General features: G+C 48.0%; 6 protein-coding genes across 6 annotated transcripts; 3 read left to right on the top strand and 3 right to left on the bottom strand.

The window, feature by feature from the left end:
• Positions 1-2,301: 2,301 nt before the first annotated feature.
• BO88DRAFT_426864 (uncharacterized protein) lies at positions 2,302-2,940 on the top strand (the record flags this gene model as incomplete). The annotated part of the gene is made up of 1 exon (XM_025708938.1): positions 2,302-2,940. One exon carries the CDS (start codon positions 2,302-2,304, stop codon positions 2,938-2,940), a length of 639 nt encoding a protein of 212 aa, XP_025561429.1.
• Positions 2,941-3,303: 363 nt separating this feature from the next.
• BO88DRAFT_465436 (DUF3176 domain-containing protein) lies at positions 3,304-5,217 on the bottom strand (the record flags this gene model as incomplete). The annotated part of the gene is made up of 1 exon (XM_025711406.1): positions 3,304-5,217. The coding sequence occupies one exon, from the start codon at positions 5,215-5,217 to the stop codon at positions 3,304-3,306; it is 1,914 nt and encodes a 637-aa protein (XP_025561428.1).
• A 1,057-nt stretch (positions 5,218-6,274) lies between these two features.
• On the top strand, positions 6,275-6,967 carry BO88DRAFT_391319 (CBD9-like protein; the record flags this gene model as incomplete). The annotated part of the gene is made up of 2 exons (XM_025704996.1): positions 6,275-6,317; positions 6,369-6,967. The coding sequence occupies 2 exons, from the start codon at positions 6,275-6,277 to the stop codon at positions 6,965-6,967; spliced, it is 642 nt and encodes a 213-aa protein (XP_025561427.1).
• Positions 6,968-7,782: 815 nt separating this feature from the next.
• On the top strand, positions 7,783-9,555 carry BO88DRAFT_465433 (TPR domain protein; the record flags this gene model as incomplete). Its single annotated transcript, XM_025711405.1, has 1 exon — positions 7,783-9,555. Exon 1 carries the CDS (start codon positions 7,843-7,845, stop codon positions 9,553-9,555), a length of 1,713 nt encoding a protein of 570 aa, XP_025561426.1. The 5' UTR covers positions 7,783-7,842.
• Positions 9,556-9,605: 50 nt separating this feature from the next.
• Positions 9,606-10,520, bottom strand: BO88DRAFT_406039 (muramidase). The gene has a single exon (XM_025707053.1). The coding sequence runs from the start codon at positions 10,484-10,486 to the stop codon at positions 9,647-9,649; it is 840 nt and encodes a 279-aa protein (XP_025561425.1). The 5' UTR covers positions 10,487-10,520; the 3' UTR covers positions 9,606-9,646.
• Positions 10,521-11,175: 655 nt separating this feature from the next.
• On the bottom strand, positions 11,176-12,384 carry BO88DRAFT_426859 (uncharacterized protein; the record flags this gene model as incomplete). Its single annotated transcript, XM_025708937.1, has 1 exon — positions 11,176-12,384. One exon carries the CDS (start codon positions 12,382-12,384, stop codon positions 11,176-11,178), a length of 1,209 nt encoding a protein of 402 aa, XP_025561424.1.
• Positions 12,385-12,388: the final 4 nt, after the last annotated feature.

Here is a 12,388-nt window from a genome sequence, read left to right as displayed (position 1 = left end):
AGTAGCTCAATCCTTTCCTCATAACCAATCTATGAAGATCTGGAAGAGGGCACCCTACGAGCTCAGGCCGAGAATGTCAGCTTTTGTGGCCCTTGTCACATGTTTATACTCAATTTGGCAAACGGGTGGGTGACGGTGTAGAGAAGACGGTTAAGCGGTGGCATAGCTTACTGTTAGTTCTCGGCCATCCTCGAGTTTTGGATCATCACATTCAAACTACGGTGTATGTTCTAGGCATCCGTGTTCTAGTTACAGTACGTGTGGGGATCGGTTAGCAGTAGACTCTAGCAGATGAAGACCACTGATGATATAAAAGGTCGCACGTTGGCAGGTGCACCTGAATGTCCACTTCCCGCCAGCATTGTCGTACTAAAATGAGGTGTCCATGAGATTCGCTGTGAGATTGAAACGATTTAGAGAGTTGAGCATCGTGAGCTCGGAAATGGTGGCATGATGCAGTCCGTTCGTGCCCAGAAGGCAGGGAGGATGACACTGGAATCTTGAGCAATCGCACCACCAGAACTAAACGGTTCCTAGAGTAGGACATCAAGATCAATAAGCTAATCACAATGAGTTTAATGATAGAAGAGGAATTCTTCACCATGAATCACCTCCTTTCCATTGCCATAGATGTTCACTTTTTCGGCTGGAGATCGCCAGAACCGACTCGCAGTCTGGAACGAATGTTATAATGCCTCGGTTGTCCAGAGATTGAGACGCTTTTCTCAAAGGGAAGTTGCCCAAACGGCGAAATCAATGAGGCTAGTGATCAATAACCAGAAGATTATTGAATTCTTGATCATAAAATTTGCGGGACGTGCCAGCTGCTCTCGTGCGCAAAGTTTTCCCATACTTCTTGACAGTTGGGGTCAACAAGGTCAATGCCAGTTACGCTGTGGAACTCGAGCGCATCGACATATGTAATCAAAAACCTTTATAGTTGAACATTTATTCCTGCTTTTGTAAAGGATAAGCACATACGACCACAGGGTGTGGAAAATAGGGCTTCCCGTCCGCTCAGCCGTACTCAAGCCACACGCCGGGAGGTTAGTAGTTGGGTGGGTGACCACCAGCGAATCCCTTCTGTTGTATGTTTTTGGATTTATTTTTGTCGACGATAGTCAAATTTCTAAATAGATATTATATTACGGGAGAATAAAGATCTGCATCACATTGCATATACATCCCACGAAAATCGGATAGTCAGAAGCGATCACCTGGTTGGGCAGCTGGCGACGAGTTAAAGCTAGGCGATTGCCGAGTCCAAATAGCACACTTCAGTATGATGTGTAGTTTTCTTCTGTTTTCAGTTGAGGCCATGAACTATACGTACCTTTTTCATCATTGTAATCTCCGAAAACTCCTAGATCATAAACTTCCACTCTTTCCGCTCGAGTCAACATATGGCCTTTCAACGGTAGATCACCGCATAGCCACTAAGCAGACAGCATAACTTGAGAACAATCATGGTATTACCAAGGAATAAGTAATTGTTTCAACTTGCAGCTTATGCCCATAGAGTCTCCCATTATGCCGCAGTCAGAATTTACTACACCTTCCTAGCGACATCAGCAGGGCGAAAGAATAATGGCATAAATTATAGCATCCGAAAATCCAAGCAATCTTCTTACTATCAAAGTCGACTGAATTTTACACCTTGACCCTCCAAGGGACTTGGTCAATGTACCCAACTAAGCTGACCTTGAACTATTGCTTGGCGGACTGATAGCCGCAGCAACCGGCTGAACAATCCAATTTTGATATTCTTTCCACCACTATCCCTACTATGAAGTTCCAGGACGTTTGAGGAAAAAGTCAGACTTGCGTTGACAAAGTGGATAATTCCTTCATGAGTAAATTCCCGTCATTGGAGCACCTTTCTGAGTCTGTGGCAGATAGCCGAAAGAAACAGAGATCACCCAGTATAACCTACTTTCCAAGGTATGGTTTTTAAACCCAAGTTGGCACTTCCCTAATGCTAATGCTTTGCAAATCGGGCATTCTCTCAAACATAATTCGCTATCCAACAGGAAACTCCCAGACGTAATCCAAGTTTACCTGACTGAGGTGAGACGAATGTTGCGGAAACTGCCACATCAAATTGACATACTGCGAAACAACTACTACCTACATAAAATATTAGAAGACGATACCATCACTGAAAAAAATATAAGAATCCCTTCCTCACCCAGCACTTTGGAAATCAGAACAGATCATTCACTCTCATCATTCTCAACGACTACAGCTAAACGATCCTCTCATCTACCATTCCATCAACGCCAAAGACGTACACCCATCACCATGCCTCTAATTGTCCCCGAAATCAATTATGTCCCCAGCACCCTCCTGCACTCGACCAGCCACCTCAAAATCGAGTACCTGGAGCTCTGTGGAACTGAACCCGGAGAAACGCAAGATTCCATTAGCGGCACCAACCTTCACCTCCTCACCAACATCTGGACACTCAAAATCCAAACCAAAAATGACCCGGACACTAACACCGGCGCTATCAGTCTCATCCTTGACCTCTCACCCCTCGGACACAGCAGTCCCTGCCGCATGCATGTCACAATCACTGACGAGCCCCGCGGCCCCGCTTATGCCGACGAAGACCAAATCATGAAGCGCGTGCGCCTCCATGAAGTCGAATATACTGTCGGGGGTCTTTGTGATCTGATCGTTGCTAATGACCTTGATAGATATAACTATGTCAATGATCGTTTTTATCAGCAGAACAGGCATTGGTTCAAAATGCTTATTGAGGAACTTGGGGGAAATCAGAATATTTCAGAAAAGGAAGTGAGGGATGCTCAAAATGCTGTGAGCTTTGTTTGGAAGGGACCAGGGACTGGCACTAACGATCATGTGGATATTGCAGTCGGCTCTACCATGTTGAGGGGCACTATTGATCGTCGTGATAGACACAACCTTGGTTTCTGATGGTATGAATAGGAATGATTTGGGGGGAATGTGTGGCTTGCGTGTGTGGTGCTTCAGAGTGGTTTTGGTTTTTAGGCTAGGGTACTAAATTGTTATAATGCCTAGGAATCAGATTCTTGGATCATGAATTGTGCAATAACGTACAGTCATGTAGACTGTTTCGGAAGTAAATTTCTGTAATATTATCAATCAAACTAGTAACGAGTAGTGTGCCTGGTATGTGTATATCCTGATCACATGCCTGATGGGCTGTACTTCAACATATATGTCTTTTCTCACTACTCTACTGATTAATATGTGAAATGTGAGGTGCTAATCCAAAAAATTCATACATCTGCTGATTACTATAACTATATGCTAACATTATCTCTTCTTAATCCCATCAACCCTCAAAGTCAACGGCTCGCCCTCCCTATCCCACGATACAAGCATACTCTTTGAGACCTTTTCCATCTCAGCTTCCCCGAGTGTCTGCAGGTCCGGATGCTCAGGCCCCTGAGTCAACCGACAAGCCAACAGCGCCAGCGCTGATGACTTCCACATTCCCACTCCTTCAGCCCTCGCAGTATGAGCGACAATCAAGATCAGAAACAATATAGACAAGACAGTAATCACGATCGGAGCTGCGGCCCAATACCAGCGCACAGATATATACGTCTGGGTGGTAAATGCCTCCCCTGTGATCGTGGTGCTATTCGGCCCAGCGCGAATTCCCTTCGTAATGCCGACGGCAACGTTCTTCATAACGGGGCTGGCGTCTTTCCCCTCCTGCACAGAATACGTCCACCCAGCTTCAATTTGGTCTGAGAGGGATATGGTAGATGTGAAAGGGTTGAGGATCTGTAGCACGGTATTTCCTGAGATGGTGTAGTTACCATTGGTTGCGAAACTTGGGGTTGAGCTGTTCAGTGGAGCCAGCTCGTTTGGGTAGAACATTTGGAAGTATTTGTTTTTCGTAAAGAGCTGCTCCGTCTCAGAGGCCTCGAGTGATTGGTGATCAGAGGTGTAACTGTTGTTGGTGTATCTCTGGGCGCAGAAATACAGTGCGCACTCAGTGATTTGTGGCTTTGGTTCCAGGGCAGTGTGGTTTTCGGCGGTATATATTATGTTGGGATTATCGTATATCGCCGCTGCCAGGCCAACTATCGGATTTAAGATCCCAACGACCCGGGGTCCTTGGGAACTGCTGAGGTTCAGGCGATCTGTGTCCGTATTGGCGAAAGTCCAGGTTTCCTTCTCGAGAGCAATTGCATTTTCAGATCCAATATCTACCGTGGCCGCTTCAAAGATGTCCGGAGTTATCCGTAAGTCTCCCGGCGTGGTATACGTGCAATTTGGTTTGGTCCCTTGATAAGCCGTGCCATTGAAAAATCTCGCATACGAGCTGTTTGAGGAGAGAGCCGTGCAGCTCTGCAGTGTTTGCGAGGTAACATCCTGGCATCTGCTGCATGCCCCCAGGGTGTCGAAGGTAGGATACTTGCACGAGCCTGTACTGCAGGTCGGCTCCTGGGTATTGTCTGACCCATAGATGCTTTGGAGGATAAGCAGACTCATAGTATTATCGCTGTTTGCGTTGTAGGGTACGTAGGCCTGGGCCGTTTGTAGGGAAGCCGTCTCATTTAAAGCGGGAACAATACGAGAAGGAAAGGTGAGAATCTGCTGGGTCAAGGGATCGAGTGCGGCCGATAGAATCAAGGTAACTGCACCGAGAGTAGCCAGGTTGGGATGATTGGTGGTAATCAGTTGCAAAGAACCCCAGATGCCTTGGCTGGCCTGATCAAGAGCGTATAGATCGTATAGCCGTCTTTGGCTGCGATAATAATTCCATTTGAGTTGGCTGAGACAAACTCCGACCGGGAATAGCAGTGTAGCTCTATTGGCGGTTGCTATCACCGCGACCACTGCATTTGGAGAGACTCTGTATGCCCAGTCGGCATAGGGCATCCCATCCAGGTGGTTTAGCAGCACGATCAGAATGACCACACATGCAACGCTCAGTACGGATGCACCAATTTCCCATCCCCAGGATAACAAGCCAGTAGGGGCTTTGCTCTTCTTCATAGCCGACCCATGAATCTCTGGGGGTCCCTCGACTTCACGAAGCAAACATTTCTTGGACGACCCATAGTCGGTGATTGGATTTCTCTGGTTAGGAGATGTTTCTCTTGAGTCTGAGCGGGAATGTTCGCGATCGGATTCTGGTCCACGAAGGCAGCGCTCCAGAGACCCGTTAGATTCTTCCGATGGACGGACTGGACTTGGAGGGCGGGAGACCATGATCAAGCCCAATTCTCCTTTGTCTTCTCAGACCACAGGATGGGGTCGTTGTTGTACCTCCATAATAATCTGCGGGGAGTGAGAGTACTATATGGGACAGCCTTGCGGAGCCCTCCTTAGCCGGAGGGCTTAGCGCTTATTTCCCTGCCACGCACTAGTCGATCCCTCAACACTGTCGGCGAATGAACAGCTACAGTGCTTAGGCCCTCTTGAAGGATCTTACCATCTTATATGAGCCACTTTCTTAAATTCTTGGCTCTCATCTTACTTGGACCCTCCATCCTTTTTGGGAAGTCAATCTCACTCACCGTACATCTTTTGTCCAGCTGGCACAGCCCGGTTGCTTGACTAGCCTAGGGAATTCAACGAAAAGAAAACAAAATTGGGAAATATGAGGCTCGAAGAGCTTCTGATCGATCCCTGCGAAGTTCCTCCTGTCCGGTGTGATGCCGGTACTATTTTCCGTGTCTACATCACGTGTAGTAGGCGTTGTTGATCTCGAACCCTACGATTGAACTTACAGCTTCTATTTTTCAGCAACCATACTATTCTCTGATGCAGCCAGTGAAGACTAGAAGCAAAGTAACGCTCTGAATGCGCGCAGGGTTTGCTATTACGATATAAGAAGGCAACCAAAAATAAAACAGAGTATCGACATTGCATGGTCAAAATGGTAGTCAAAGTCAGAACAGCACAAAATATAGTTTTTGCCCTTAATCTCGTGGTCAATCTACCATCTGAAAGGCTTTGTGCCTTCTTGTTCGTCTTAACCGTTCTCTACAATGATGAATTCTTCTGCGTCCGAGTTTTCCTGCGTTCGCGGTAATCATTCGGTCGGGCGAGATGCAAGGGGCCAGATTCCCGAGGAATGCGCTCCTTGTGAGAGCCAGTGCTATGGAATCTTGGGCTTAGATGTCTCACGAATCTACTCTAAGACATACCGTATCTTGGTCCTTAAATGCTGTGGGTCCAGCCAGCCACATAGTTCATACTATATAATCGCGTTGGATCCAAGGTTCTTCCCTTTCGAACCTAAGCCTCATAACCCACATTCAAAATGTACTTGTCCCGTTTCCTCACGGCTGTGGCCCTAGGCTCAGGTACGAGTGCCTCAAGAAATCCTAATCACTCCAGAAATAACAATCACGCAGTCCTAGCCACCGCAGATATCGTCACCTACTCCCCTCCAACCGAACCGGGCCTATCCTACAGCATCACCATCCCAGACACCACTACCGCCGCTGGCTCCGGCCCCATCTACCTACAAATCTCTGCCCCCACAACTCTACAATGGGTCTCCTTAGGCGAAGGCGCTCAAATGGCCTCGGCGAATCTCTTCATTCTCTGGGCCGCCTCTTCCACGGAAGTCACACTGTCACCACGTTCCAGCTTGGACGGTGGCAAGAGTGAACCTCAATACAACTCTCTTGCAAATGTTACTCTCCTCGCCGGCTCGGGGATTAACAACGGCGTGATGACCGCCAACATCCGCTGTGATAACTGTCTCTCCGCCTGGCCAACTCCCGCTGCACCTCCGAGCGATCCCAGTTCTGTGTACACCTTGGACCCTGAGGGAACCTCAACACCTTGGTTCTGGGCTTCTGTTACTGGATCGCCGTTGAACAACCCTGACCCTTCGGCCGACCTGGCGATGCATGATGATTTAGGTTCCATGCAGCTCGACTTGAGTCAGGCACAGTTCTCTGCCGCGGAGGCTACGACTGATCCATCGTACAATCCCTTCCAATGAGCTTGGCGAGTGAAGCATGATTCAAACTTCTAAGAATTATAGAGTATGCTGGGAAACCTTATCATAAGGATTTCTAACTTTCATGTCAATGTATTCCGACTCAGCGCCAAGAAAGAACCACGCTATTTAGGTGTCAAGAATGCTTAGCTCCTCATGGAGCAGCTCCGGCCTTTGAAACTGAAACCATATTGGTGGGGGGTTCATCCAGCTTTTGAATCTTCCGCAGTCGCTTGTTCTGCCCCTACAGATAGGGTAAGTAGTACATAAGCTTCATGACAAATCGATCTGATTATTTGTAGTTGTAGACATTGTAGACTTGCCCTTACACAGGCAAACAAACGCATGCATGTCTTTCGCATTACTGTACCTTCCATTAAGTAGTATACCGTGCCCAGATGTCCTTGGTACATATTTTGGCTGCTAGTAAAGCGTTCGAAGCCTCCATAAGCAGTATGCCTCTCAAAGGGAGCAACTAAAATATATCCGAGATTACGGAGGACCGACGCTGGCATCGCCAATCTATCTATCCCAGTATAGTAATTATGTGCTTACTGGAGGACTGAAGTCGTCTAATATGATATTTATAGTCGTCCAGGAATGACTAATATCAACTCATTATCACGCATCAACATGGCAATCCCACTCGACTGACTGATAGGGCAGCTGTAGGCCAATCGGCGTCTGAAACTCGGTGTTTGAAACCGGGGACTAAGCATTTCAGTGGAGCTACTGCGTCTCACGTGACCATAATACAATAGTATATATTGTTCAATAGTTTTTGCCAGAAACCCAGCTTTGCCATGATTCAGATATTATATTGCTTGGAGATTTCAATCTGTACCATTTAGACAGGCTTTAAGTCAGACCAATCCAAGATGTCCCTAGTCCCTGACTCCGTGATCCCACGTCCAGCCACAGACGAATACTACAACCTTGGCACCTACACTCGACCCATCAGCACTTCAAGCGAAGATGCGCAGATCTGGTTTGACCGCGGCCTCATCTGGTGCTACGCCTTCAACCATGCCGAAGGATACCGATGCTTTGAGCAGGCCATAGCCCACGACCACAACTGCGCCATTGCCTACTGGGGCGTGGCCTACGCAATGGGGCCGAATTATAACAAGGCCTGGCGTCTATTCGATCCAGTTGATCTCAAACAAAGCATAAAGCTATGCCACGAAGCTGCACGAAAGGCTCGAGAGCTATGCCGAACGACTTCCGTCACTCCCGTTGAGCGCGCACTCATCGAAGCCATGCAAACTCGCTTCCCCGTTGACCATCCCGCCGAAGACTACGATCAGATCAACCACGCCTACGACGCAGCAATGAAGAAGGTGTACAACCAGTTCCCCACTGATCTCGACGTCATGGCTCTCTACGTAGACGCAAAGATGCATACGGCCCAGCGCAAGATGTTCCACATCAAGACTGGTCTCCCCATCGAGACATCTCCCGTTCACGATGTTCAGAAGCTCTTCAAAGATGGCTTGTCTCTTCCCGGCGCGGAAACTCATCCGGGTCTGCTCCATTTCTGTATCCATTTTTGGGAAATGTCCGCCACCCCTGCCATTGCGCTCCCGCCAGCAGACGCTCTACGCCACCTCGTCCCTGACGCAGGACACCTGCACCACATGCCTACTCATCTCGATGTCCTGGTCGGAGATTACCGTCGCTCAGTTGACTCGAACACCGCTGCAGTCCAAGCAGACGAGAAATTCCTCGCCCGCGAAGGTGCGAAAAACATGTACAGCTTCTACCGTCTTCACAATTACCACTCACTCATCTACGCTGCGATGCTATCTGGTCAGTCCAAAATCGCGCTGAAAGCCGTAGACCAGATGGAAGCATCCATCACAGACGACGTCCTCCGAGTAGACTCCCCACCGCTAGCGGACTGGCTTGAGTTCTTCAAATCAGTGCGCGTCCACGTCTACGTCCGCTTCGGACTCTGGGAAGAGCTCAAAGCACTCCCCATCCCTGAAGATCAGGACCTCTACTGCGTCACCACAGCCATGACGCACTACGGCAAGGCAATCGCATTAGCAGCGACAAACAACGTCCCCGAAGCCCTGAAAGAGCGTACCCTCTACGAAGCGGCTGCTAAACGCGTCCCTCCCAGTCGGAAAGACTACCCGAACCTCATCATTGATATTCTGAAGGTTGCGACGGCTATGCTGGACGGTGAAATTGAGTACCGTCGGGGGAACTTTACGCAGGCGTTTGGAAGCCTGCGGGAGGCCATCCGTCATGACGATGCGCTGATGTATACTGAACCGTGGGGATGGATGTTACCTACGCGACATGCGTATGCGGCATTGTCGCTGGAACAGGGTCATGTGGAGGAGGCTGCGAAGGCGTATGCGGAGGATTTGGGTCTAGATGCGGAAATTATTCGGGCGCATCAACATCCGAATAATGTGTGGGCGTTGCATGGGTATCATGAGTGTTTGGTGAGGTTGGGACGTGGAGCAGAGGCGCTTATCATTAAGCAGCAGTTGGATGTTGCTTTGAGTGTGGCTGATGTGGACATTAAGTCTTCGTGCTTTTGTCGGTTGGGTGTGCAGGGATCGCAGTGTTGTTCATGAGTTTGTTCGGGTGTATATACATGAGTCTTATAGTGGAAAGCTTTGTGTTCGATTGATTGACTCGTGAAGATAATACGGTCAAGTTGTGTTCTTAGCTAAGACGTTGAATCACAGGTGGCCGCGAATAATATCTATCCCATTGAAGGGAGTCATCAAGAATCACATATCCAGGCATCTGTGACTCTCCCCAGCATACTTTCATCCAACCAACATCTTCCTCTGTACATCCTTCTAATGGGTCCTCTTCTGGACCAGATCCTCCGCGTTCTGCCAGCTCTTCCTCATCTAATTCTTCTGGTTTCCATTCAGCATTGACTAGACGAACAAATCCTCCATGTATATTATCATCTGGCGTACTCAGGATTGAATCCAATGCTTCTTGATCTATCATAATAAAAAAGCGGTATCTACCGTTTTTCAAATGCCATAAGTGCCTGGAATCAATTTCTTGTTCCTGTTCCTCTTTCACTGCAGTCACAGCCCACTTATTAAATTTATCACGTAGTGAGGCCACTGTCATACCCTCAAAAGATCGATCTTCCACTTCCAAGACTGTTGGAGTAAATCTGGCGAGAAGATCTAGACCATTATAATATCGAAGATATTTTTCAACACGCTTGTAGAATCGGATCATTAATTTCTCCCAGTCAGAGTCACTTTGATATGTGCATCGATAGATAATAAAGCCCCATCTTTTGAAATTATCTTTGTCTAGAAGTCTCTCTAGCTCATCGGCACCGTTCATCCCGCTCTCAATCTCGGGAGTGCGTTTAGAAGGGTCCTGTCGCCGCGAAGCCATTTGTGTTGGGATGAAAGGCGGCGTGATATGTACAAGGCGGGGAGCGGGAGGACGAATAAGAAAGCGCAGGCGAAGAAAGCTTGGTTTGTTGTTGAAGTACGGGCGGCGGCGGAGAACACTTCTTGCAATCATGGATGCGAAATGTCTGGGTGGATGATACAGAGCGGGAAGAGTTGTTGGAGAAAAGTAGGTGGACGAGCTGGGGACTGCCTCATAATAAGGCCGGTGTGGCGTCAGGTCGAAAGTGGCCGGGCAGTGGAGCTGAGATAAAAAAGGGTTATTCCGTATTTAGCGCTAGACCACGCCGAGCTTATTTCAGACCACGCCGAGCTGTAAGCCCGAGATTACATTCGAGGCAGAAGGATTGGGTGGAGATGGAAGATGAATTGTTGGATTATTTTATTGTGGCTTTGGTGAGGTTCGGTGATTAGATGGTGTGTGTATGTGGTTGTATGCTGACTGGGTCGATAGGGTGAGGATTATAGGGATGGGAAGCTGAGTCGGACGGTTTCTTATTATTATGATTATTTTCCATTGTGAAAGGTTGGGGTTGGGGAGGAGATCTAGATGGCTTCGATATGGAATGCTTGACCCTACTTTTTTCTTTATTATCAATGTACGGACGTCATATCTTGTTCCACGAATGATGGTTGGCTTATGGTAAAGTGTAAGTATACGTGCTGTGATTCAAGCTAGGTTGTTCTATTCTAATGTCCCTTCCTGTTGGGAAAGAACTGTTCAGTCCGTAAACAAGAAAACAATAATAAAACCCGGCATAATTTCGCAGAAACGCGAATACGACGAGGAGTGTGAAAAACCACTTAGTACCCCATTCGCTCGCACCGACCGATTGCTTGAGCTATATCATTCAACTGAGGGTTGTCCGTATCATATTCCAGCTTATCCGAATGCTCTTGGATTTGCTGAGTATTCACCAGGATACGTCCGACGACAAGCCTCACGCACTGCAGCTTGGGACAAATTCTTTTATCCCTTAGCAGTTCGAGGACTTTACGCCAGCCGCCTTCGGGAGCATAAACCCGATAGAGGGTGAGTGTTGTTAGGTGGTTTCCATGCAGCTCGAGAAATCGAATGAGGTCTTCAGTGCTGATGTCCACATATTCGATCGAGAATCTCCAGAGATCCACGCCGGTCCCATCTTTGGGGTCCACCCCGTCAAAGGGATCGATAGCCAGTCTCATTAGCCTTCTCCACCAATGACACATAGGATATTCTGGGGAGCCATGCCACAGCAGATACTTTAGCTTCCAAGCGTCTAAAAATAACGAGGTGAACATATGGGCAATATACTCCCTGCTTGGCTCGTCAGAGGGCTCGCCCACCGTCAAGAAGACCAGCTTATACCACACAATATTAACATTGCTGGGGGGAGTGTAGTATTCACATGGTACAACCTCTAGTAACTCTGTCCTGGGTTGAATTGAATCCTTCGTGAACAGATATAGATACTCAGGCTGAGTCTCGGCATCCGTAAGGGCTGAGAATATGATTTGAAGCAACTTGCCGCTGGTGCCGTTCGCACTTCGTGGGGACCGACAATGTTCGATAACTATTTTCTTGATACCCGAGAGTTTCTTCACAGCGTCGGAAATCTGGCTGATCGCCGGGAACGAGTCAATTATAGAAGTATCTAGCCAAGGAGGCAAAGTGGACGACATCCGCCCCCCGTTTGGGAGCCTTCTGGGCTCAAACCAGAGAGTCTCAGGGTATGAGCAAATACTTTGATCGTATGCCACCTCCAATAGATTATAGAACCCCGTCATGTCATTGGTAACTCTGATTGTGATCCATTTCGCTTTCAACGAAGCCTCTTCAGTCCTGTTGCGTAACCCTTTTGACGTATTCTGGAGTGCCTTACGGGTCGGCACGTCAAGGCAGCACATAATTCGGGAGTACAGTTCAGAGGGTATAATGTCCAGTCGTCTCAGGTCCGCCCACGTATCAACTTTGCCGAGCTCTTGTTCTTGAAATTTCTTTCTGATAAACTCTCTTCGGAGAATTGGAGTCATCGTT

Source organism: Aspergillus vadensis (assembly GCF_003184925.1).
Source record: "Aspergillus vadensis CBS 113365 unplaced genomic scaffold BO88scaffold_16, whole genome shotgun sequence".
Taxonomy (NCBI): domain Eukaryota; kingdom Fungi; phylum Ascomycota; class Eurotiomycetes; order Eurotiales; family Aspergillaceae; genus Aspergillus; species Aspergillus vadensis.
Note: the sequence above shows the minus strand (reverse complement) of the source record. Positions and strands in the feature narration are given on the sequence as shown.

What these genes read in the sequence shown, in the direction of transcription:
- BO88DRAFT_406039 (XM_025707053.1), bottom strand. Translation starts at nt 10,486, where the DNA reads ATGATTGCAAGAAGTGTTCTCCGCCGCCGCCCGTACTTCAACAACAAA.